At 41.1% G+C, this 23,899-nt stretch overlaps 1 protein-coding gene across 1 annotated transcript in view; it reads right to left on the bottom strand.

Annotated features, from left to right (window-relative positions):
• Nucleotides 1-4,061: 4,061 nt before the first annotated feature.
• adgrg6 (adhesion G protein-coupled receptor G6) overlaps nt 4,062-23,899 on the bottom strand; it is an 85,981-nt gene continuing 66,143 nt past the window's right edge. The window contains exons 23-32 of the mRNA XM_079571866.1: nt 23,845-23,899; nt 23,285-23,391; nt 21,892-22,019; nt 20,664-20,932; nt 18,393-18,495; nt 18,167-18,317; nt 17,955-18,087; nt 15,814-15,915; nt 13,474-13,632; nt 4,062-4,392 (exon numbers count right to left, since the gene is read on the bottom strand). Coding sequence (XP_079427992.1) covers nt 4,184-4,392; nt 13,474-13,632; nt 15,814-15,915; nt 17,955-18,087; nt 18,167-18,317; nt 18,393-18,495; nt 20,664-20,932; nt 21,892-22,019; nt 23,285-23,391; nt 23,845-23,899 — 1,416 coding nt within the window. The 3' untranslated portion in view covers nt 4,062-4,183. The remainder of the gene's footprint in view (nt 4,393-13,473; nt 13,633-15,813; nt 15,916-17,954; nt 18,088-18,166; nt 18,318-18,392; nt 18,496-20,663; nt 20,933-21,891; nt 22,020-23,284; nt 23,392-23,844) is intronic.

The following is a 23,899-nucleotide window of genomic DNA, read 5'->3' as shown; positions in this document are numbered from 1 at the left end:
CACAGTTTGTCCCGCTCCTTTTAAAACAATGAAGTACAAAATTATTTTTCAGAATCCCTTCCTTCAAAATCGAAAAAAAAGGCCAACGTGTTCCCCAAACAAAAAGCTGCAACAGAGAAACGTCAATGCATCGAGGCAGTTTCTTCTGTGAGTCGGCTAGCATGTTCCTGTTGGCTTTACTTCAGTCACATTCACAAAACACTATGATTATACAACAATAATGTACAACGTTCCCCTCCATGAACTCTGGTCTGGAAACTTCAACGTCGAAGTGACAGTAGGACTGACTCTTAGAAGCTAATACCCGAAGTGTTGCGCGTCAAAGGAATGTGTTTATATGTACAAGCCTTTTTGACCCTCTCTGGACCCCGTACTGGCATGAACAAAAGCAACCTATATCAAAACACTATAGAAGTCAGACAGTTCACACACATTTCTCAATATTTACAAAGTCTATGGCTCCATACACACTTTGAATAAACATGGTCAAAAACGGTACGGTGCTGTGCAAAAGCTTTAGGTGAATGTTTTTTTATTTTGTGGTAATAAAAATGGCAGGAATGAACCAAAAAGAAACAAATCCTTGAAAACTGCTTAGATTAGGAGTGTTCTGTGCCATTCTGATCTTCAGACTTTGGGCAGTGTATCCTTGAAATGGACATTTTCAGGTCTTAAAGGGATTTTTCAGGATTTTTAACATTGGGCCTCATTTCCTAGTTATCCAGAGTGTTGTTGATTTCTGGAGATTTGTTTTAGAACTCATGCAGTCCTTATATTTGAAGAGTTTAGTGGTGCTAGGCTAGTGCTAGGCTAGCGCATGTCTATGGTAACTAGTAGCCTACATTAAAAACAGTCTGGCCCAAGCACAGAGCACCTGAGGCATATCACTTATAACACCAGATTACCCATATAAATGTCTGTGTCCATAGAATAATTTTTGAAATCTAACCATTTTGCATTAAAAGGAACTTATGTTTGAGCTGCATCAGCTTCCTGGTTGTAGCTACGCAGCGGCGGAGTGATCTGCTAGGTTACCGGATCTACAGTAGCTTGTTTACCTGCGGCCGGCGTTACTACACGTGGAATTCACAAAGGAGCTTTCTACAAATCAGATATGGCAACGTTTGGAGGACGACCCCATGATTTTGAAGAGGTTTTTAATGCATGCTACTAGTTACCATAGACATGCACTAGCCTAGCACTAGCCTAGCACTAGCTTAGCACGAGCCAAGCACCACTAAACTCTTCAAATATAAGCATGAATAAAAAATATATATCTCCAGAAATCAACAACACTAGGAAAAATGAGGCCATATGTCAAAAATCCTGAAATATCCCTTTAAAAAGACACAAAGTAAAATACAGCTTTTTTAACTTCTTGTTTCTTACGTGGAGGGTCCTTTGTGTGCGGAAGGGAGAACAATCAAAGACAACAAAATTTGAGCCACATTATAGGCTAATGGAACAAATTGATGACGTCACAATAAATGTAGTTTGAATGCAGAAGTAATGACTTTTACGAATACGAAGGACAGTACTCCTGGTGTGTTTTTGACTTCACAAAGTCAGCGTAGTATTTACTCTCACAGACAATTAAAACGCAACATGCTACGACATCCGCGGTGGCGCTTATGAGTTACTTAGTTCTGCTTTTATCAAAACATATATTTTATAGATTTTTTTTTTTTCAACCTGCCCAAAACTTGTGCACAGTACCGTATATTATTGTACTCTCCCACCTTGACCGCATTTCATTTCCTCATAGTCTCATATACAGTGGAAGATTAGACATTATTTTTACAGTGACCACCCAGAGCCCTAATCCACGGGCTGAAACTCGTCGTGTCCAACTTTGTCCACCACTACCTCCATTTAATCCGTGTATTTTTTATGTACAGTTATGTTATTGGGAACAAAAAGGTTCAACAAAATGATCACAAATGACATGGACCGAGGAGAATGTGCATGGTGGCAGAGAGAGAAATCACAGTAAGGCGTGAGAGATCGGGCAGGTCAAGATTTCAAACAGGCCAGGAGAAGGACACATTATAAAACAATGAAAATATGTAACTTGGACAAACCTGTTACCTGCCAGTTTAGGGTTAGGGTTCGCAAGTATGCATATCCAAATCTTAAAGCGTATTGACAGGAGAGCTTACAGCCTATATGCCAGTGTGATACCTCATTTGAAAGCCAAGACCTTCTAGTTTCTAAAAATATGTGTAAGATCTGTGTGAATGAAACACAACTTACATCACATTTGCTGTTCCTTACCCTAATCATAACCCTAACCCGTCACCCTAAACCTAACCCCCTGATCAAGTAACAGGTTAAAGCTACAAAAAAAACTACATGATACTTCTTTGACAGTTGTGTCCTGGTGTGGGTCTGAGCCATTGTAATCATTCACAATGGGCAACATAACATAATGCACTGTAGTGATTTGAAAGGAACATTTAGGCCGACTTGTCCAGTATACCATTTCTAGCCTTATGCTATGCTTTGAAACAGAAAGACCACTGTCACACAACTACACTGTACCCTATTTGGCCAACAGGGCCAAGATCCTAATACAATGGCTTCACGTGACCAAAGTATTAACAATCATGGACAAACAATGAAATATAAATTAGTCCAGACCCAACACGTGCACTTGGAATATAAATCTTTGTCAGGAGGCGAAGCTTGGCTGCTAAATTCCTGACTTCATAACGTTTTTCTCTGATTTATGCACAAATACTATTGCTTGATATACTGCTTAATTCTGAACAATGTTTTGATGGACGGTAAAATAATAACGCCTTTCGCGATTGGGTTAGCTCAACAGCAGGCATTAATGAAATCAGCGAAAAGCACTTTCGAGAAGCAACGCCAAGAAGCTGAACGTCGGGAAAGTCGAGACATAGACTGCAGTTAAAGAGAATTTATGAGTTAATCCTAAAGTGGTTTGTGTCTGTTCTTTTTCACAGATGTCGAACAAGCTTTGGTGTCAGTCCTTAGGTATCCATAAGTCATCTGTGGTGGAGAAGAACATTACATGAAGACGGAAAAAACATTTGGACGGATGCCTTGGTCAACAATAATGACCAGTAAAACACTTAGCCCTTTCTCATGGCTTAAAATACCAATTCGTGATTATTGGCCAAGATCTAAAGCCTTCAGAAAAGTTTTTTTTTCCTGAAAAAAAAAAAAAAAGCAATGATGAGAACAATTGTCTAGTTATTGTTGAGTTACTGGCGAAAACAAAGCTATAGACGGAGCATAATGTCAGTTTAATTCAACTCATACATCAGGGAAGATGAGTTGCTGTCAAATGTATTTCTGTGAATGGTCAGATAAAAGGTTTGCGGTGGATAATCACTGATCCTTTAAACAACATTATTAATTATGTAAATACCTCAATAGTTTATTAAGGTAAGTGTGTTTGACTTGAAGCAGCAAAACCAAACATTAGCCCTTAGCTTCCAGACAATCTACCTTTATGAACAGGGAAGTTTATAAAGCAGTACTAAGTAACTCGTGCCCCAAGAGGCCATAAGCGCCACTGCAGGTGTCGTAGCATGTTGCGTTTTTTGACTCATTAATTGTTCGTGAGAGGAAATACTACGCTGACAGAAAAGACAAAGGGAGAGAGGGATATTGTTCATCCAATTACACAATGGAGATAATGTTTTCACTTAAACTTGGCTGTAAATACAGCTAAAGTGGCGCTATCCCGCAGTTAGCTTTGCCTGTTAGCCTGTTAGCTTCTTCTTCGTGATTCTATTAGTGTGTATTACCCCCAGAGGGACTACGAAAAGGATTTATTAAGGTGAACAAGTTACTTAGTACTGCTTTAAAATACTGTCAGCGATTATCCAGCTGCAACATGGTTTCAAATATTGATTTATTTGCAATCACCTTTCAGTAAAACATTAACAAGTGTCATGCGCTGCGAAAACTGGTGTAGTTAGACAACAAATATTTACATATTCCACCTAAATAATAATGTTTGTTGGGACACCTGGCCAAATGACTCAGAGTGACTAATAATGATGAACAGGTAAAGTTGAAGTGCCAGCAGGTATCAAAAGACATGAGAATGAACTTTCTTTAAAGCTACTACTGTGCGTTTCTGCTTATCCAACAACAACAAAACTCATCTGAAAGCGCACTGAGTCCATGGAGTAAAGCGGGAGTCTGTTCAAAACTTGGTGCTGTTGCTGAATCCGTCGGAGAGGATGATGTTTTTGTAGAAGTTGTCAGAGCGAGTAGAGCAGTAGTCTTTGACCTTATCGATCATCTGGCTGACGGGAAGGATGGAGGAGGGAGAGGAAGCGGGCTCCGCCTCTGAGGAGGACACCGAGGAGGAGACGCACTTCGGGCCGCTCGGGGTCGAGAAGCATTTATTATCTGTGGACGCAGAGGAAGAAACAAGGTTAGACATTAGTCAAAGCATGTCCGCTGTCAAAATAACATTGGTCTAAAGGGAAAACAAAAGGTTGTTTTTTTTTGTTTGGTTTTTTGAGTCAGCAACAGGTCAGTGAGGCGGCAGATGCAACTACAGAGCAATTAGACAGAGCAAAAACAGTTCAATTTATTTTTTCATTGATTGTCCATTATGCTCCCAATCTCTCCATGTTGGCTCCTATCAGGGGTGATTCGAATTTCAGATTTGTGTGGTATTTGTGATGTAATCCGAGAAACTAAATAAACAAGCCTCTGGTTGCCATAAACACTAACTATATGCTCGCTGGACAGCACTTTCCGTTGAATTTATTGCATTTGTTGCTAATAATTATCCCACAGCTAGCTCAGCTCTGCCCCATTTTTTTGGAATTAACGCAATAATTGATGCTTTGTAACAATAACATGGAATTATACAGTCATTGTACGTCCTAACTGAGAAGTGAGAAGTATAGAGTTCAATGCTATTACACAACACAGAGGTGACATTTTAATTTAATTGCAGATACTGTATATATTTTTCTCTTACAGAAATAGAACAAGCAGAGACAGAGTAGAGTTACATGGAGACTTCAGGAGCCGAAGAATGTGAGCTATGTCCAGCGTTATTACAATACAGTACAGTGCATGTGTGTGTGTGCATGTGTGCATGTGTGTGTGTGCATGTGTGTGTGTGTGTGTGCGTGTGCAGGCCTGATTAAAACCAAACAGACACAGATCCAATGTAAAAAAAAAAAAAAAACTCACACAGGAGCTCTATGGAGCACTTCCCATAGCATACCTTTACACCTAAACTGTGAGAGCTTACGCTGCGTTCCAGACAACAGGAATGTTGATTATTTCCCACTTGAAAGTTACGAGCTCATAGAGATGCACTACTCAAGTACACACTGAATATACACTTCTATAGCTTATAATGTTTTTTTTAAGTTCAAAGTTAAAGGTGGATTTGGACTCGAGCAAAGAAGACTTGACCCAACTCTGCACAGATCGTTCCAGCTAAATGATTTAAGCGTATGCAAACAACACGGCCAATGCCATAACAGTAAGCTTATCAAATGTTAACCTTAAAGTGATAGTCTGTAAGTTTGCAATGTGAGGAGAGATAGAGTGGAATTTGAAAGTAAACACTCAAATCCTCTTAGATCAGAAAGCCCCTCCTATTTGGAAAATGAGAGTCGCAACACAATTTTCAAAAGCAAACAATAAAGCTCCTCCCCCTTCCCTCCTGATTGGCCCTGACAGGCCTGTTCACAGGAAAAGCTCGTCTCATTGGTCAAAGTGATATCCCGGGGATTCTGATTCGGGAGGGGCTTTAGAAAATATATTATTATTTAGTATTACTTATGTTATGTCAAATTTCAGACCCAGGCGGTCAGTTATACACAATCTCCGAAATTTGTAAAACATTTAAACTTACAGACTGTCATTTTAGAGTTTCATGTTGCACGTTTGCACCAAAGAAAATTCCTAGTTTTTGAACTTGTTCACAACAATGATCAATAAAACCTATTCTGATTCTAAACAAACCTCCTCTGCAGAAATAATTCTAAATATTTTAAATAATGGGATCTAGTTTCACATCGCTGTTAAAATTTTATGTTTCAGATACATTCAGTGGGGCTGGCTTTGTGGCATTCTTATCAGAAGTTAGACCATTCTGATCATCTCAGGGTGGTTTTCCCCTGTCAGAGGCTGGAATTTTCCCAGTTCCCTTTTGCCGAACCACAAGTGTTTGCAGGCCAGTGTACTGAAGTGTCGATATCAAGCCGCAAAATTGAGAGTTGAACAAACTTAATCAGCTTTTTAATGCAAAAGGTCACCGAGTCGAGCCTAATCCATCTGACAGTGCGGCTCTCAAAAGAAATTGCTCCCAAATGTTTTTAACGGATTATTATTTGGAAACTCGACTGTTGTTTTTAAGACCATTGGGTGTATCTGTTTTTTTGCTTTCCAATTCCATATCTCCCAAAATCTGCTGGTTTGGCATTCTTCCTTTTAAAGATTTTCATAGTTTTCCCAGAGAAAGTGGATGCTCTGAGAGTGTGAGGCCAAGTAAAGGTCAAACCCAGGTCATTATAAAAGGAAAAAAGATGCATTTTTCACATGGACCTGGTTTTCTTAGAGCAATATTGAGATGCAGTTTATAGCTTCCTTCAGTGGACATGAGACACACTCACATACAGTAAACTGCCTTCATTTTGCACTCAGTTAAACCAAGACATTTTGAGACAAGTCGATTACCTCACTGAAAACTATTATCCACATGGGCTTTTGTGCTATTAGCTCTCTTGTCAGAAGTCTCAACAATTGAATTTTTTTTTTACTTTGACTTGCCAAACGAACAAGGCCAACACCTGCACACAGAAAAGCTACTGACCCCTCACGTAAACAAAAGAATCCCACATTTTTTGCTCAATTTCCTGCAACAAATCGAAATGCTGATCTCACAGGACATGAGAAAATTCTGAACAAAATCGACCTGTTAAACTGCAAAAGAAATGCTTGAGCAAAATGTCTGGGTAATAAATCACTCTCAGGTTGGAGCGTATATTGACTTCCCAAGTGGATAAGCTTCAAACGACGCTTCCTCGAAAAGACGATTCCGACCTCGACAGCTGTAACAATAGAAAGCAAGTCTTACTTTTTATGAACTACCTTACCTGCTCAAAATGTCTCTGCAATTTACCGAAAAGTGCATGTCATTGCTTTTGGGTTTTAAAATTTGGATCTTGATGCGGAAAAATAAACAAAAGCAATCGATAACGTGAATGGAAACCTCTGTCAGATCACAGAAAAGGAGATAAACATTTATCTTTAGGGTAATTTCAGTGTCCCAGCGGTTGGTCCCTGATAAGAAGATGGAGTGCAACAGGAACTTGGACGTTTTCACCGTTAGAGGAAAAAGCTCAAGTGTCTTCCAGAGTTCTCTCAGAAAAATGACAAATTTGCTTCGGTGCAAATAGTGTTTTTGAGACAAGCCCCCTCTGGCATTTTCTATGGTTTTGTCACATTAGCAACACAGGGGCTTTTCTGGGTATTACAGATAATAATTGATTTATATTATATTATAACAGGGTATAAAATCAGGAGTTATTAATATACAACAGGGGAAATTATCTTCCAATAATTCTCATTTGGACTAAAGACATGAAGACAGATTTGAATTGATTTTATGCCATTTCCCAAACTTTAATGTTTGGGTTATTTCTGTAATGAGAACGTTCCTTTAGTTAGTGCCAGCTACTTCCAACTAAGACTTCTTGCGAAAATTAAGGCCTACTTGCCACAAAAAGATTTAGAGAAGGTGATCCACGCCTTCATCACTTCAAGGTTGGATTATTGTAACTCCCTTTACACAGGGCTGGACCTTAAATCCCTCCAGCGCCTACAGGGAGTCCAAAATGCCGCAGCCCGCCTGCTGACCGGCACATCACTCCCATTCTGTCCTCTTTACATTGGCTACCAGTTCCCTTTCAAATCAACTTTAAAATTCTGCTGATTGTTTTTAAATGCCTAAATTCACTGGCACCTATGTATTTGTCAGAACTGCTGCAGCTCGACTGTCCTTCCAGAGCTCTGAGGTCTGCAGACCAGCTCCTTTTGTCTGTTCCTAAATCGAGGCGTGTGTCCAGAGGTGACCGAGCCTTCTCAGTGGCCCCTAAACTTCGGAACAGCCTTCCTCTACATGTGCGCTCGGCTCAGTCTGTAGAGGTGTTTAAAACCAAATTAAAAACATATCTTTTTGCTTTGGCCTTCGGTTCCATGTAGACCAGACACAGTGCCTTTATATATTACCTGTGTTTAAGTTTTATTGTGTTTATTGTACATATTGTTACTGTTATTGTACAGCACTTTGGTCGACAATGGTTGTTTTTAAATGTGCTTTATAAACAAAATTGACATTGACATTGACTTTATTTTAACATTAGCTTTTATAAATAGCCCCGTTCTCTCACACTAAATTAAGGCCAGCATAGTTTACACACATTGGGGAAAAAAACAAGGATATTTCTGTCCATCCCGTGACTTTTTTTAAAGGGTAAATGGACTCTATTTATATAGCGCTTTTCAACCTTTGACGTGACCGGGTGAGAAGCAAGCTCTAAAATCGCTACGTATTTGATTATTTATTTGGTCATTTTAAAGAAAGATGGCTTCATAGTAAAGAGTCGTGACATGAGTGAGAACGAATGAGTTCTGTGTGGGAACTTGTTAGCGACTCCAGCTCTTGTTCAGGTGGTTTTGTGTTTTACAGCTCAACTCCTGTCGTCAATTCAGTTTATGTGCGCCATGGAGCATTTTCTCTGGGAATAATCTGCATCAATGATTTTATTGTTATTATTTTGTTCAATGGAAGAGACGTACAGAGGGAGCTTGAGCGGCAACAGCAAAACAAACTTATGCTTTTCAATTACACGGGTGACTGTAAACACGCCTTCCTTTCCGCACAAGAAATTCTGAATGGAAGTCGACACCAGAGAGAGGTTTTGTCTTACAGCTGATGAATGTTGTGACTGAAATAATGGATGACCGTTGGGTGTCGGAGTATCACTGGCAAGAATGAATGAACTGGACTTTAACATAAAGGCCCTGTACCTGATCTTTTTCCAGGTAGTGGAACACAATGTTTAAGGTAAGATAAGAAAAGATAATCCTTTATTGATCTCACAATGGAGAAATTCACTTGTTACAGTCGGCGTTCAAGAAGATCACTCAGAGTTGTGCAAAAACAGACAGGAAAATGTGCAACCAGTTAAATAGAATAAACACGAGGTATCCCATGTACAACAAGCAGCAGAAATACAACAATAGGTGAACAACAACAATAAAAATAGGATTAAAAAAACTAGAACAGGTCATATAAATGAAATATCTGGGTGTAAAGTTACAGTCCTAGTGCAGGATGTCAATAAGTGATGCTGGTACAGGGAATAAAGTGCAGCTGATACAGAGATTATTGCACATGTTACTTTACAGTCTTATTGTACAGTCTGACAGCAGTGGGGATGAAGGCTTTGCGGTAGTGCTCCGTCCTGCACTGAGGGTGTCTAAGTCTGCCACTGGGAGAGCTGCTCAGCTCTTCTACAGTCCCATGCAGTGGGTGGGAGATGTTGTCCATGATGGAGGTGAGCTTGGCTTAGACACAGCTAATTATTCAATATTATTCAAAAATTATTCAAAATTTGCAAACAATAAGACCAAATGAAATGAAAAATGGAATATACGGAGGACTCATGTCGGACTTGTAACATTGACAGTATATTAATCTCCTCAAATGTCCAAAGCCACATCTGGTACAGACCAAGACCGCAGTAGTGCTGTTCTCTGGCTCAGGAATTCACATGAAAAGAAAAGGGAACATAGAGGCCAGCCAACGCATGAGTGTTCAGCAATGAAGGGGAGACTAACAGGACGGGGCCAACAAAACTAATTAGAGAGGCTAACAAACAAAGGGGGATTGCTTTTGAATGTGGCGTTACAAATGGTTAAGCGTGTGTTCAATTATTGTTTTTAGCTCGAACTACTGTGCGTGAGTCATGGCACGTCATTTCTTTTGTAAACCACTTTTGCCTGCAAGTACCTGACAATGGAGGGGATTCTTGCTGGCAATTATTGAAGAAACTGAAGGCTGTCCACTGACAAAAACTCATTTCTCAAAAACAAAACCGTTGGAGGCAATTCTTGATTTATAAACAAGTCCCCAAACCTCTCGTATTCAGAGCACTTGGCACATTTGTTCACAGCACGCATGACGCAAAGGTTAACAAACCCTATTACAGGGAGGGGTCTCCTGGTGATTCCCAAAGTCAATAATAAACACGGTGAGGCTCCATTTCAGTTTTGCGCAGCGAAAATGTGGAACAGCCTTCATGAAGATGTGAGACAGACCTCAAGTCTGACAATGTTTAAATCCAGGCTGAAAACAGCTCTTTTTAGCCATGCATGTGACCACTGAGAACTGTGTATGAATTGTAACAGTGGATCTGCTCTGGGTGTAGGTTTAAACAGCGGAGTTCACTCTTTAACAATAAGGTGTGCACTTTTGACCTAAGGGTGCTTAAATGTGATCTTAAGAAAATGAGAGAGCAGTGCTTATTGAAGTGTGTCAGAGGAGTGACAAACAAACAAAACATCACTAAAAGTCTTAATACGATCAAGATAAAACCTTTTAGCATGGTGTTCCCTTGTAATTTCCAGAGAATGTGTGGCGACTATTCCTTTTCAAGAAAGAGGCGCTTGGTCTGGACATAGTTTTCAACAAGTTTCCAATCCAGACAAAGGACGACAAAGTACGTTGCTTTTGTCTTGCATCCCGACCACATGAAGGCGAACGGACCACCGGCTCAGTGCAGAGACCACCTATGTTTTGTTTAACATTAAAGGCGATTTCCTTTATGTCTGGAGATTCTGGTTCAATTCTTTGAAGATAAAAAAAATAAATAAAAGTGACTTAATTTGGATTTCACTTTCTGACTAAATTGCTTTATTTTTTCTCTAATCCATGTGGGTGCATCTTTAAATAAAGACCTCCAGCAGCGGCCCCACAGATTGAACAAACTTGCACTTAGGTTCTATTACTGTGACTTAAATGCATGCAGACATGGATGATGTATTTGATGAAGGGTACACACACCCCAGACATCACATCGTGACAAGCAATACGTTTTGAGGGAGTTAGCTGTGCAGAATCATGTCTGTTATCTTATCTTTAAATTGTGAGGGCCAGATGGGAGCTCTGTTGAGCCTTATTGATGATGACGGCTCCATTCTTACACTAATACATGTGAGGTGTGTGGGCATGACCCTGCTGGTCTTTGTAGTCGTGGTGAGTGGCACTCTTTTGGCTTCTATCCCTAGTTTAATCCTTTTGTGAGTCAAAATTATAGTTACATTTCATTTTTTTGGTTATATTTTATCTCATTGAAAATAACACTTGGGCACTACTTAGAGCGTGGCTGCTGTGGACAGTGTTTGCCTGGTATTTCTTTATAGCTGCTATAAATTTTGAACAGTGCATTGAGTTCAGTCTCCACATGTCGCACGCCGAAGCTCTCGAATGACGTCGAGTTGTGTGTGGTCCTTAGAGAGAATCAGCGCAACTATCTGTCTAATTTACTGCCGAGATACCCTATAGAAATGAGAGGAATTTGGAAAACTAAGAGACAGTCGAGTTCTTTATCTATTTGGAGCTTTGACGCACATGCGGTGGATTTACCGAGGCTTAACGCAGCGCGAGTTTTACTTAGAGAGGCGATAACCCATGTCAAAAACAAGATAAGGGTATGGGTGTAAATAAAAAGAGGCGCTGACGCAATCTCAGTGATATAAACTTAATTCACAGATTTAGTCTAAACAACCCCATCCCAAAGTTACTGCCAAGGTACGTTTTGCATTGGTTTGTGGTGTGAACCCACGGGGATTAACATACAGTATTGAGCAAGGCCCTTTTCTCCGACTTCATAATCAACAACACCCTCCCCAGCTTGTGTTACTTCATGTGCTCCTAATAACAACAGTTTGAATTATATCTCCCTTGCTATAGTGTTGCTGTTCAGTCATCCGGTTTGTTTTTCCTAAAGAATGAAACTCGACGTAAACAAGTCAAATGCACTGCAGCTGCTCTGGCACTGGCCGCCCATGTCTGCCTGTGAGCAATAAAAGTAAAAATTAAAATTAATTAAATTAATTCCACTTAAAGGGCATTGTAGGGAAGCAGCAGGAGCTTAGATGATGCAGGAAACTTTGAATTTGACTTAAGCGGCTTAGAAATTATAAAATACAATGAAGACGTGTTGTTTGGGAAGGGCTGGGCTTTTTTCATCCGGCAACATTGGCTCCCGACGACTTCTGCTACAGGCTAGGGCTGCTCGATTATTGAAAAAATAATAATCACGAATCATGATTGAAATCATGATTATTCAAATGATTATTTGTTGCCTTTAAAAAAAAAGTCTTTATTTTATTTATGTGTTTATTAAAAAAAAAACTACACTGAATATTTTCTGTTTTCTGAACAGTCATAAAAGTACAAATGATTTCAAGTTTGCCTCGGTTAAGGAGAGGTCCCTGTTTCACACCTGCCCCCTGCTGGCCAGCCCTCACACCTGCGCAAGTAAACTGAGCAGCGCGGCCTGATGACATCATCACACAGCGCCGTTTGTTTTTATGTCCGGCAAAAGCATGAGCCATGGCACGTGAAATGCGAAGGGAAAATAATCCCAGCGCCGTGAAATAATGCAAGACTGCTTTGCAAAAAAAAAAAAAAAAACATTAATAAAAAGATAATCTTTTAGTGTAATAATAATTGAAATTGTAATCGAATTTCAATTCATTGCACAGCCCTACTACAGGCTGGGGATGCTTACCTTGTCTGAAAGGCAGAAAGTAACCACAGTGACATTCAAAATAACAACAGATTGAACCACACAATGCAAGTCACGCTGATCACTCAAAAACTCCACACGGGTTAACAAAAAAAAAAGGCCAGTTAGCTCAGTTAGCTCGATGCGGCGTAGCTCAAGGCAAGTGTGTTCATGTGCATCGTCATACCCTGGGCGGGCGGAGTAAAGTTTTTGTGGATGCAACCAATCGATCAGACCACGCCCGCTCAGCGTAGAAGGCATGTATGACATCACACTGACCAGCCAATCAAAACACACCGTGCGTTATTTCCCAAAATGCATGAACAGAACTTCTTTCCTAATTGCACGTGAGCGATTTCTGAGTTATTCTAGGTGCATATATTTGGGGAAATAAAGCAGATTGCGCGATGCTAGAAGCAGGAAGTCACTCAGCCGATCGGATTTGGCTTTACCTCTGTCGATCATCCTCATTGGTTATTGGTTTGAAGAGCTGTCTACATCAAACACAAAGGCACACACATTAAAAAAGGTGTCATCAACGACCAGTGAAAAGGGATTGTAGTCTGTTGTGCATAGTGGGGGATGTGACAAAAAAACAAAAACAAAAACAAAAAACACACAAGGGTACAACAGTGTGCCTGGCCTCTGTGTGCGGTCCTACCTGTTGTGTTGCTGTGGCGTTTGCTGAAGGGGTTCAGCGTGGCTTTGGCCTTGGACGTCCAGTTGGCCGTGCTGGAGCCGAACGAGCTGGAGGACAGAGACTTCCCCAGGTTTTCAGAACTCACTTTCTTCGTGTTGTTTGTCGCCGTCTTACTCCAGTCTGCCATCAGCAAACAAGAAAAACAGACATTTAAGCATTTAGATCAGGTTGCAATGCATCCTTTTACACTCAGTCGTGTTGAGGATTAAAGGGACTATACAGAGTTTAAAAAACGTTAAAATGATGTATTTTCCTCCCCCTACATGTTCCAGCAATGTCCTAATGTGAAGAATGAGCCCAGAGCTGTTCACCACAACTGCCTCCCAAATCCTGCACTGAAGAGTCACTCAAAAAGTTGTTACTTTGGGTCCGAATTGCCGTCATGCATGAGCTTAATATAGAAGGTGCAGTTACACGTATGGCCTGAGGTGGCACTAGTGAGTATAAAATGGCCAACTTGTATCTAGCCCCTTAAAGGCAAGAGACACTGCAGGTGAATTTTAATTTACAGATATCAATTTGAACCTTTTGTTGTACTGGTAAATGTGTGTCACTTTATGTTTTCATATAAAAACAAGCGACAAAATCTGAATAATTGATTACGCTACATTGAAATGTATGGTTTTATTTCATTGATAAATGAGCTACTAGACTTTCTCAGAGGGGAATATGGATATTTTATCTTAAAATAAGCTGTATTTTAGTGGAAAAATCAGCAAAAATTGAATTTTCGCCTTATTTTTTGACATTCAAAACTCAGTAAATCAGGCTACGAATAAGATTAAAAAAAATCCCACTAAAAAAATCTTCAAAAAGTCTTTAGGTGCTACTGATGTGGAGACAGTGTCGCCACAATGAGAGAAAAATGTGTTTTGACTGGTGAGACATTGAATCAGCGCAATATTTAAACATGGTATTGTGAAGATTATTTTTTGTTTCCAGGTCAAAGTTTCAATGAGTTTTGCCTGGAGTGTCCTCCCTTAAAAAAAAAAACATTTTCATCGACACAGGCTCTTCCTTTTTTTCTGCCCTGTCTCATTTTACCTTGCAACGGTGACAGAATATTTTCACAGATAATCAGCATCCGTCGCCAAAGTTAACGGTTCCCATATGTGCAGAAGGTAACGGGGTTTGGAGTGAGGCCCGCGATGTAGAAGTACGCTCACGCTCGGGGGATTGCACGCAGACATAAATACATGCTGTACATTCAAAAAAACAGAACGATCACATCAGAGAGCGTGGCCGGTTGAGACAACATTGAGATTGCACTAATGCGTGCCAATGTTTATTCATATAGAAGAGAAGCGACCTTTAAGTTTAACAGACGTGATGATGCAAGAATACAGAAGCATGACGGTGTAAACAAGGAAAAGTCAAGACTATAAGAATCAGGACAAATCCAGGGTTAAACCAGTACTAAATCAAGGGCTAATCTAGGGCTGTATGGACATGGATGAATGTGGGCTTAAGGGTAAAATATTAGCGCAGAGACAACGAAAACTAATATCCGAAATGTCAAGTCAGCTCCATAACAACACGCGGAACCGTCCCCCTCGCCATTTAGTTCAGTTCCAATCCAGTATCGCGCAAATAAACGTCTGGTCTACATTCAGGTTCAAAGAAAATGTGAACCTAAACCTGGACTATCCCTGGGCTAACCCTGCGTGTGACCCCGCCTGTGCTCCAAAATGAACCGGCGTGGGTTTGGCAGGTCTGGGCTGAAGTCTGGCCGCGACCACCATTAAACTTCCTGCTCCTTTGTAGACACAAACTCCCCGTAATCTTTTTATTAGGCTCAGATCCACCGGACTTACACAGTGTTCATGATTTAATAAAGACGTCAGTGGGAACGTGGAACAGGGCCAAGGCTCAGGACCGAGGCAGGTTCAGTTTTTGTTTCTCAGGCTCGACGGAGTACAGTATTTAGATGTTTTGTTGGCTGGACGTGTGGTTATTCTGATTAATTGCAACTTGGGTGGATGCAGTGAAGTTTCGGTCAGAGCCAGAGAACGGTGGAACTTTCTCTCTTCCTAAATCACTAAAGTTTTAAAACATAATGACGGATAATCTCTGGATGATTGCTATCAAATTGGCCTTTAAACTGGTAGAGAAGCCGGAGAAAACTGCAGAGACATTTGCTGAATGGAACTGTCAGACCAGCACTTGTTTTCAACCACACCTAGATGCCAATACGAAAGCATGCCCAGAGTCAGAACCAAACAGGCCTAAAAGAAAGACTAAACCAGAAAAAGGCAGAGCGACAATAGTTTTTAGTAGTTTGCACGACGTGAAGAGTCTGACCTGAGTTGTCCGACAAACGGAAGCGTCCACAGCAGAGGTATCTTCTCCACTGCTTCTGCACATTCTCCTTCAGCGCACAGTGGAAAATAAAGATAAAGAGACCTGAAAATGGAAACATTAAATATTGACAAGCGATTACAACAATCATTATAGCCAAAGTTCCCTCTAATTTTTCATGTGTCTGAGCAAACACACAAACTCTCTGAGCAGTCCCTTCACCAGTCACTGTGAGCGGCATACGCACTGTGACCCGACACTGACGGATCTTTTTTCACAGATGATTTCCTGTATTCTGGTATATGGTTAATTCTGGTAAACAATATCTTGAGCTATATTTGCCACAGAATGTGTTTATTTTATTTTTGTACTCTCCATCTGCTGCCAATGAAGGTTAAACGTTTTTATGTTACGTTGATTGTAACAACACACACACACTGATCAAATCAGCTGGACCCCTACAGTGCCTGTACACTGTGCGTGCTAGAGATGCGCGGGTCGGCTTTTTTTCTGACCCGCACCAACCCGACCCGCCTTAATTTAAACCCGACCCACCCGACTGCTGCATGAGTCACGCTGCAGCTGAATATCACTCAAACGCGAGAATTGGCACTTGATGCTTTGTTTTGCTACTTACTGCACCACTGAGGAACCTATGAAATCGCGAATGGACTTATCAGGAAACAAGGAGCAGAAACTATCATGAGGCTTTACTTCAACCACGTCATGGACGAGTCTTTCTGTCAAGTAAACAGAGTTTGGACTAAAGTGGAGCAGCTTTACCTGACGCTGCGAAGTTGCTCTCTTCAGGTCAGTAAGATGCTGTGTCTTTAATTTTAGTTTCACCTTGCTTCTTGTTGATGCATTACTTTGATCACATGTGCGTGTCATTAGGTGCTTGGGAACGGCTATTGTGACGCATTTGTTGCAGTGATCAAAGTCATACAGAAGCGATAGGCCTGGTGACATCTAAACATAACATGCAAACATAACATAATGATCCGTTTGTCCCATGAAAGAAAACATTCAACAAAATCCAGCCGGCTTTGTGTGGCCTTTATGGATAAGAATGCACTGTATGTAGTAAGCCAACAATATAAGGAATAAAAAAAGTGCACTTTGTAACCCGAACCCACCCGCACCCGAAGTTTGCCGTAATTTTGAGGTACCCGACCCGCGCATCACTAGTGCGTGCTGCTCATTTTTGGACAATGTTTTGGATGAAGACGAGAGCGTGTGGCTTGGCCAGTGCTGAGCGTGGCCAGTGCTCAGCTCCAGTGTCTGAGTGTAAACGCATGTGGTCGACAGCGCGTCTTTCCTGTGGACTTCAGCGCTCTGTAGCAATCTCTATTTGACTCTGCAGTAAAATAGAGATCGCATGTTTCCAGCCGGTACCTGTCAATGCCTTTGCCCAAAGCTGCAGAGGGAGGGCGAAAGGCGCAAAGATGGCCTGACATCGAGGCCTCTCCGGAGCGGGAGAAGAACAGGGCAGGGATGAGTCTATGACAGGGGAGACGCTGAGCTGACTGTGAGACAGGCAGCTCCTCCAGCACGTCTATCATCGTCAGCTATTTGGATTTTTTTCAGTGTGTGTGCGCAGCATGGATTTTCTGTGCGCAGACAATGTGTGAGCCACAATTGTGCACGTGCGCAGCTTCGTGGGAACGGTGATTATAGCACTGTTTTCCTGCATTTTAACAAGCACAGGGGTGAGATTACTGTGACACTGTCTACGCCCATCATCTAAAAGGTGTGATGAAAAAAACAAGGTTGCATAACTCACAGGGGCCTCTGTTCGGTTCAGCCACATACTGTATATTATTACAGGTACATACGGTTCAGATTTATGAATGCAGATGAATCACTTGGGAGAGAAGGCTGAGAGGATGAAGAAAGGTCAAAGGTACTACTAGCCTGTATATTATGCATTCTTCAGGCTTAGCATTGGTATCTCCCATTTTAAAGCCTAAAGTTATGCATTGGTTAAACATATTCTGCTTGAGAAACAGTAATTCAGCCCTGAGGAGCACCACCTCATGGCATTTTTATCAGGGGGGAGCTACATCACAACATGATTAATAGCTCGAAAAGGTCAATATAGCACAACAGGGCCCTTCGCTGATGTAGCATGACAGTTACATTACCTTGCAGTGAGTTGAACATAGAGAAGAGATACATAAAAGCTAAGTTGACTGGTCCCCAGGTGAACAGCGCGAATCCCCAGGTCATTCCCAACAGGAAGGTCAGACTGATGACGCTGCGGAGGTTTCTCAGCACCTGCAGCGCACAAGTCGAAACGTTTCCCATTAGTTCAAACTCAAAATCAACTGGGGAAAGTAGCAAATTGAAAGCGCGCCTCTTCTCGGAGCGTGCGGTTACTCCTCTTGCCGTTGCGACCACAGATTTGCAGCATCACCACGATGAACATGGCCACATTGAGGAGGAACACCAGGCAGAAGTATCCCACACAGGTGACGTAGAACACCACTTGGTTCTTGATCCAGCAACTGCATCAAACAAATCACAAAGATTAAACTTACACTTTTTATTTTATTTTAGGCACCAAACTGTATAATACGTACAACTCTGAAGATCCAAGTCCATCTGCCCCTCGGCCGTATTCCTGCAGACCGTATGAGTTCTTGTCTATGGCGGCTACTATTCCCACGATCACAGCTGGGAGACCTGCGTGGAACAGGACATTTACCAAAACGGTAAAAAAAACGTTGTTGTCATTTTAAAATGCCTTTAACCTCTTAAAGGAATAGGCCACCGTTTTTACATGCTGAGATATGTTCTTACCTTAGCTTTGACGAGTTCTTTAGGACCTGTCTGATCTTCACCCGTGCCTTCAGTCACGTAAACACAGCGCAGACGGCGTTAGCATTTAGCCTCTCCCCCTCTCCTCTATAGCTCCAAAACAGGTCAAGATAGAAGCTACCAAGCTCTTCCACGTTTTCCCTATTTAAATATGGTTACGTGAAGTGTTACACTACAAAGTATCCATCCATCCATTTTCTTCCACTTGTCCGATTCCGGGTCGTGGGGGCAGCTGTTTGGAGCTGCCCAAATCACATTGCACCAGCCCCTTATAGCTCCTCCTGCAGGTGGTGGGTCCACAGAAGGACGGCCTCACAATTTAACCGGGCCGGTTGGTCTCTCATAAGGGGCTTCTGAACCGCTCTTTGTCTGACCCGTCACCATAGGACCTGTTTGCCATGGGAGACCCTACCAGGGGCACGAAGCCCCGACAACAGAGCTCCCAGGATCCTTCGGGTGCTCAAACCCCTCCACCACGCTAAGGTGGCGGTTCTAGGAGGGGACTACAAAGTATAATTGCACAAAATTAAACAATGTGGATTTTCTAAGCGGATAAAAGGGGGAACTATATTGTAAGGCGTAATAATACCAGGAGTAATTTGGCATCCGCACAGTAAAGTAAAGATTACTGCGCGGATTTCGAACTACTCCTGGTGTGATTACGCCTTGCAATATAGTCCCCCCTTTTATCCGCTTAGAAAATCCACATTGTTTAATTTTGTAATTATACTTTGTAGTGGAACACTTCACGTAACCATATTTAAATAGGGAAAACGTGGAAGAGCTTGGTAGTTTCTATCTTGACCTGTTTTGGAGCTATAGTGGAGAGGGGGAGAGGCTAAATGCTAACGCCGTCTGCGCTGTGTTTACGTGACTGAAGGCACGGGGGAAGATCAGACAGGTCCTAAAGAACTCGTCAAAGCTAAGGTAAGAACATATCTCAGTATGGAAAAACGGTGGCCTATTCCTTTAACCCTCACCTGAACCATCTTCTCCAATTTGTCATTACCCAAATCTAAAAGCTTCTTGAAAAACGTGTCAAAATTGCGACAAAAAAGTGAGACAAAAACAAGGATAAAAGCGCAACAACAACAACAACAAAAAAGCAACAAAAAGTCACAAAAAAATTAACTTTACACTACTACAGTGTACCTGCCACATTAAGTACAATGTAATGTGCTATGTAAGACTGTAGTAACTTGTACCTACAGGTTACATACATAATGGAGTAATGTGTATTAGTGTTTTGGCGGTACATATGTGCACATGTACACATGTTATAAGACATAAGACCCTAAACCTAACCTTAAGTCCTAACGCTAAGGGTCTTTTGCCTTATTACATTTTGTACCTCCAAAGTACTAATACACATTGTTCCATTTTTTATGTACTGCATAGATACAAATTATTACAGCTTGTTACAGAACACATTACAAACTAAATTTAGTTGGTAAAGTGATAAAAATGTGACAAAAAAAGCGATGGAAAAAGTGGCAAAAATGTGACAAAAATGCTACAAAAAAGCCACAAAAGAGCAACAAAAAGTAAAAAAAAAAAATGACCCAAAAAAAGCTACAAATAAATGCCAAAAAGCGATGGAAGACGTGACAAAAAAATCCAGACAAAAAAAAAACTATGGAAAATGAAAGCGCAAGGAAAATGATTTGTTTAGATCAGTTTTCTAGGTCTTAGCTTTCAAATGAGACTGGCCTATTATAGCTTTCCAGTCAAGAACCTTTTAGATTTGGGTGTGGGTCGGCTGAACTGGAGAAAATGCGCTCGGTGAAGGTGGGGGCAATTGTGGGCAAACGACGCTTGATAAACATTGATAACTCTTGATAACTTCCGGAAGCTGAGCTGAACTGACTGAGCTACATTTGACAGTTTGGATCCTAGACCTGTCAATCAAAGCCCAAAGCTAAAACATTGAAGCTCCATGCAACAAAAAACAGCGTGGTTAAAAACATAATTCTCCTGTCAGTGGTGTCCCAGGAGGAAACAGCCTCATAGTGTTTTGTTTTCGCAGCACTGACCCCATCCGACGATGCAGAACTTGAGGATGTATCTGCGGATGTAGGTGTTGAAGACTTTGACCAGGGCGATGTACATGTGGATCGACTCGAGGCCCATCCAGGTGAACGACGTCAGCAGGAAGTAGTGAAGGAACACGGCCACAGACACACACAGCCAATCAGAGCTCAGACTGGCCAGCCAACCGTCCAATAGGAAGGTCAGATTCAGGCAGAGGAGGGACGTGCTCAGGTTCATGAGGATCTTGGAGGGGTAATCGCGGCGGAGTTTCCTGAAGGAGAGAAGGAGATGGGTGAGCAACGAATAGGACAGCACTAATTAATAATTACAATTACATTTCTCCCCTTACACAGTCGAAAACTAAAACATCAAATAACTGAATTACCGAATTTAGTACTGATCCTCCTGACATAAATGTAGCTTTGTTTTGCCTGTCTTATCATTTTAATGCAGATTAACCTCTTAACCCCCGCCTTAACTGAACTGCATTTTCTCTTCTTCAGCTTTACCAAAATCTAAAAGGTTTCAGCCAATAGGCCTCATCTGAACAATACAAAACTCATCTACACTGATCTTTTTCCTCATGTTTTTGACAATTTGTTTCATTGCTTTTTTCTTACTTTTTTGTCACTTTTTCAGTCACATTTTCATCATTTTTTCATCACTTTTTCCATCACTTTTTTTCAAGAAGCTTTAAAATTTGGTTAAAGTCAAACTGCAGCTATGTGCTTGGTTCAGGTGGGGGTAAAGAGGTTGACAAGCACATTTTATCATATACATAATTGTAAGGAATCTACATAATCAAAGAGGTCAAGTGAAGTTTCACAATACAATTGTTATCACAGTATTCAAGACAGTTGCAAAATGCCTCCAAATATTCTCTTGTTTGTGATCGCTAGCATTGACTATGAGTGATGATGATACCAAATTTTCAAAAGTCAATACATTGTACTGTATGTCTAAGACTGATCCGAGTACATAAGGTAAAATCAAGAATAAATGTACCTAACTTGAACTTCATGGCCAGACTTTTAGCTTTTATTGATAAGTGGAAGCAAATATTATGTGTGCAAAACACTCTCATTCTACACAGACACCGGAAGATGGGCGAAGTGTCTTACCCAAGGTTAATAAATCAGCCTCTAATCAACATAAGCCGTTTTAGATGAAGACATTTCTAACACGCTGCCCCGAGTGGGTTCACTAAATCATCTAGATAGTGTGACTTACTCAAATGCGATATACGTGAGGAGAGTAATCGCTGAAAAAATGGCCGAAATCCCACAGCCGATGTAAGTTATGAACGTGAGGATCTTGGTGTTCCGTTCGTTTATGTACGCAGATGACCCATAAATGTCCTGCAGAGAAACAATAGGGAGACAATAAATAAACGTGGTCTTTAAAGTCTGTGCTCAGTACTGCTGTAAAAAGTGAATAAATCAATTATATCCGATGTGAGCTCATGTAGAAACAAGCCAACATGTTTTTGTTGTGATCAAAGAAAACCAACAAAGAACTCAGCCTGAACGTAAAACCTGACCAATTAGCTTAAGTAGTTTGTTCGATTTCGCACGAAACATGAAGTCAGAAAGACCTCGAGGAGAACGGCTCGTGGACACTGGAGAGTAGCTGGACAAGCCCAATATTACTGCAGCTTTAAAAATGCATTATGTAACAACAGAGCACAGATTCTCAAAAGTTACAACTATTTATTTATTTTGTGTATTTGATAGGGACAGATACAAAAGCACAGACAGACTGTACCTGAAGTCTGACGTATACAGTGCTTATAGCAGTAGCATAATTCATTCACTCCTCATCCGTAGTGTTCAAAGTCCTTGAGAGAATTTCCAGTCATAATCTAGTTCTAGTGATCTACTCAAATAAATATCAAAGTCAGTCAAACTTTAACTTAAAGCTGGGGAACCTGGCCCCACCTGCTTCACTTTGCCGCCACTCAAAGCTGTACACGGGCGTGAAACGTGCAAATAATTAATTTGCTTTGAAAAATTTTGGTGTGCAGCAGGGATTGTGAGTTTGGGCCAAAACTAATAATGTCCCATTTTGAACATTAAAAATCAGGCACCCCAGCCTTAAAGGGTCACAGTTTTTCCATACTGAGATATGTTCTTACCTGAGCTTAGACGAGTTGATATGTACCTGTCTGGTCTTTGAGCGTGCCCTCAGTCCCGCAAAACGACTAAAGATGTTGTTAGCATTTGGCCTCTCCCAATGTATTCCTATAGCTCCAAATGGGGTGAAGTTGGAAGCTACCACGCTCTTCCACGGGTACGCACAAAGACCAGACAGGTACGTATCAACTTGTCTACGCTCAGGTAAGAACATATCTCAGCATGGAAAACGGTGGCCTTTTCCTTTAAGTGAAAGTACTGAAGTATTGGCTGTAGAAAATAATCAAGGGTTCAAAGAAAAACGTGCGGCTTCAAAAACATGAAGATTCCAGTAAACAGTATTTGCAAATAGTCTCAAATAATCTCAAATAGCCATCCTCATTGTGGGTCAGTGAGCTTTTACAAATGGGTTAAAACGCAACCAATTTTTTACTTTTTACTTTAGAACCTTTATAAAAAAGTATTTTTGTATCATTAGTGCTGTTTCTTACCATGAGGATGCCAAAGTGAGTGAGGTGGTCACAAAGACAGACAGTTTTGTTGCTGCTGGATTCTGTTGAGACCTGGCAACCCTCTCTGTTCCAGCCTCCAGTGCCATCTGGTGGACACACAGGAACAAACCACAGCTGACATCCAACTATTGTCATTCCAAAACGCAGCAATAAAGTGTGTCTCACTATGTTACACTTCTGCATTTGTACGGTGTATCTGATGCAGCACTGTGATGTTGAAATAGTAATTGCTAGAATAGAACAAACAGGCTTTTGTACATTTTATTCAGCGGAGAGGGGACTTTTCAACAAACCTTGCAAAAGAGTTGGTCATTCGATCTTTCTATCTAAACAAATTCACTGACTCAACATTTCAAACAGACAATCAATATCTTGAGATTGCTAGATCACTTCTCTCTGGCCACTGAGGTGTTCACGGAGAAGGCGTTGATCGAGGGGAGCTGCAATTATGTTGGACAATCGCCTCTTCCCTTGGAGGAGTATGGTTTCTCGCAAATGCTTCCCTGGAGATATTGTAATGAGCTGAGATCTTGACTCACCTTTCATAGCGAAGTCCCAGAACATGCAGACCGGGGGCTTGAGCGGGTCAAACGC

This window comes from Gobius niger (assembly GCF_951799975.1).
Source record: "Gobius niger genome assembly, chromosome: 15".
Classification (NCBI taxonomy): Eukaryota; Metazoa; Chordata; class Actinopteri; order Gobiiformes; family Gobiidae; genus Gobius; species Gobius niger.
The sequence above is the reverse complement of the archived record's forward strand: the minus strand, read 5'-3'. Positions and strand labels throughout refer to the sequence as shown.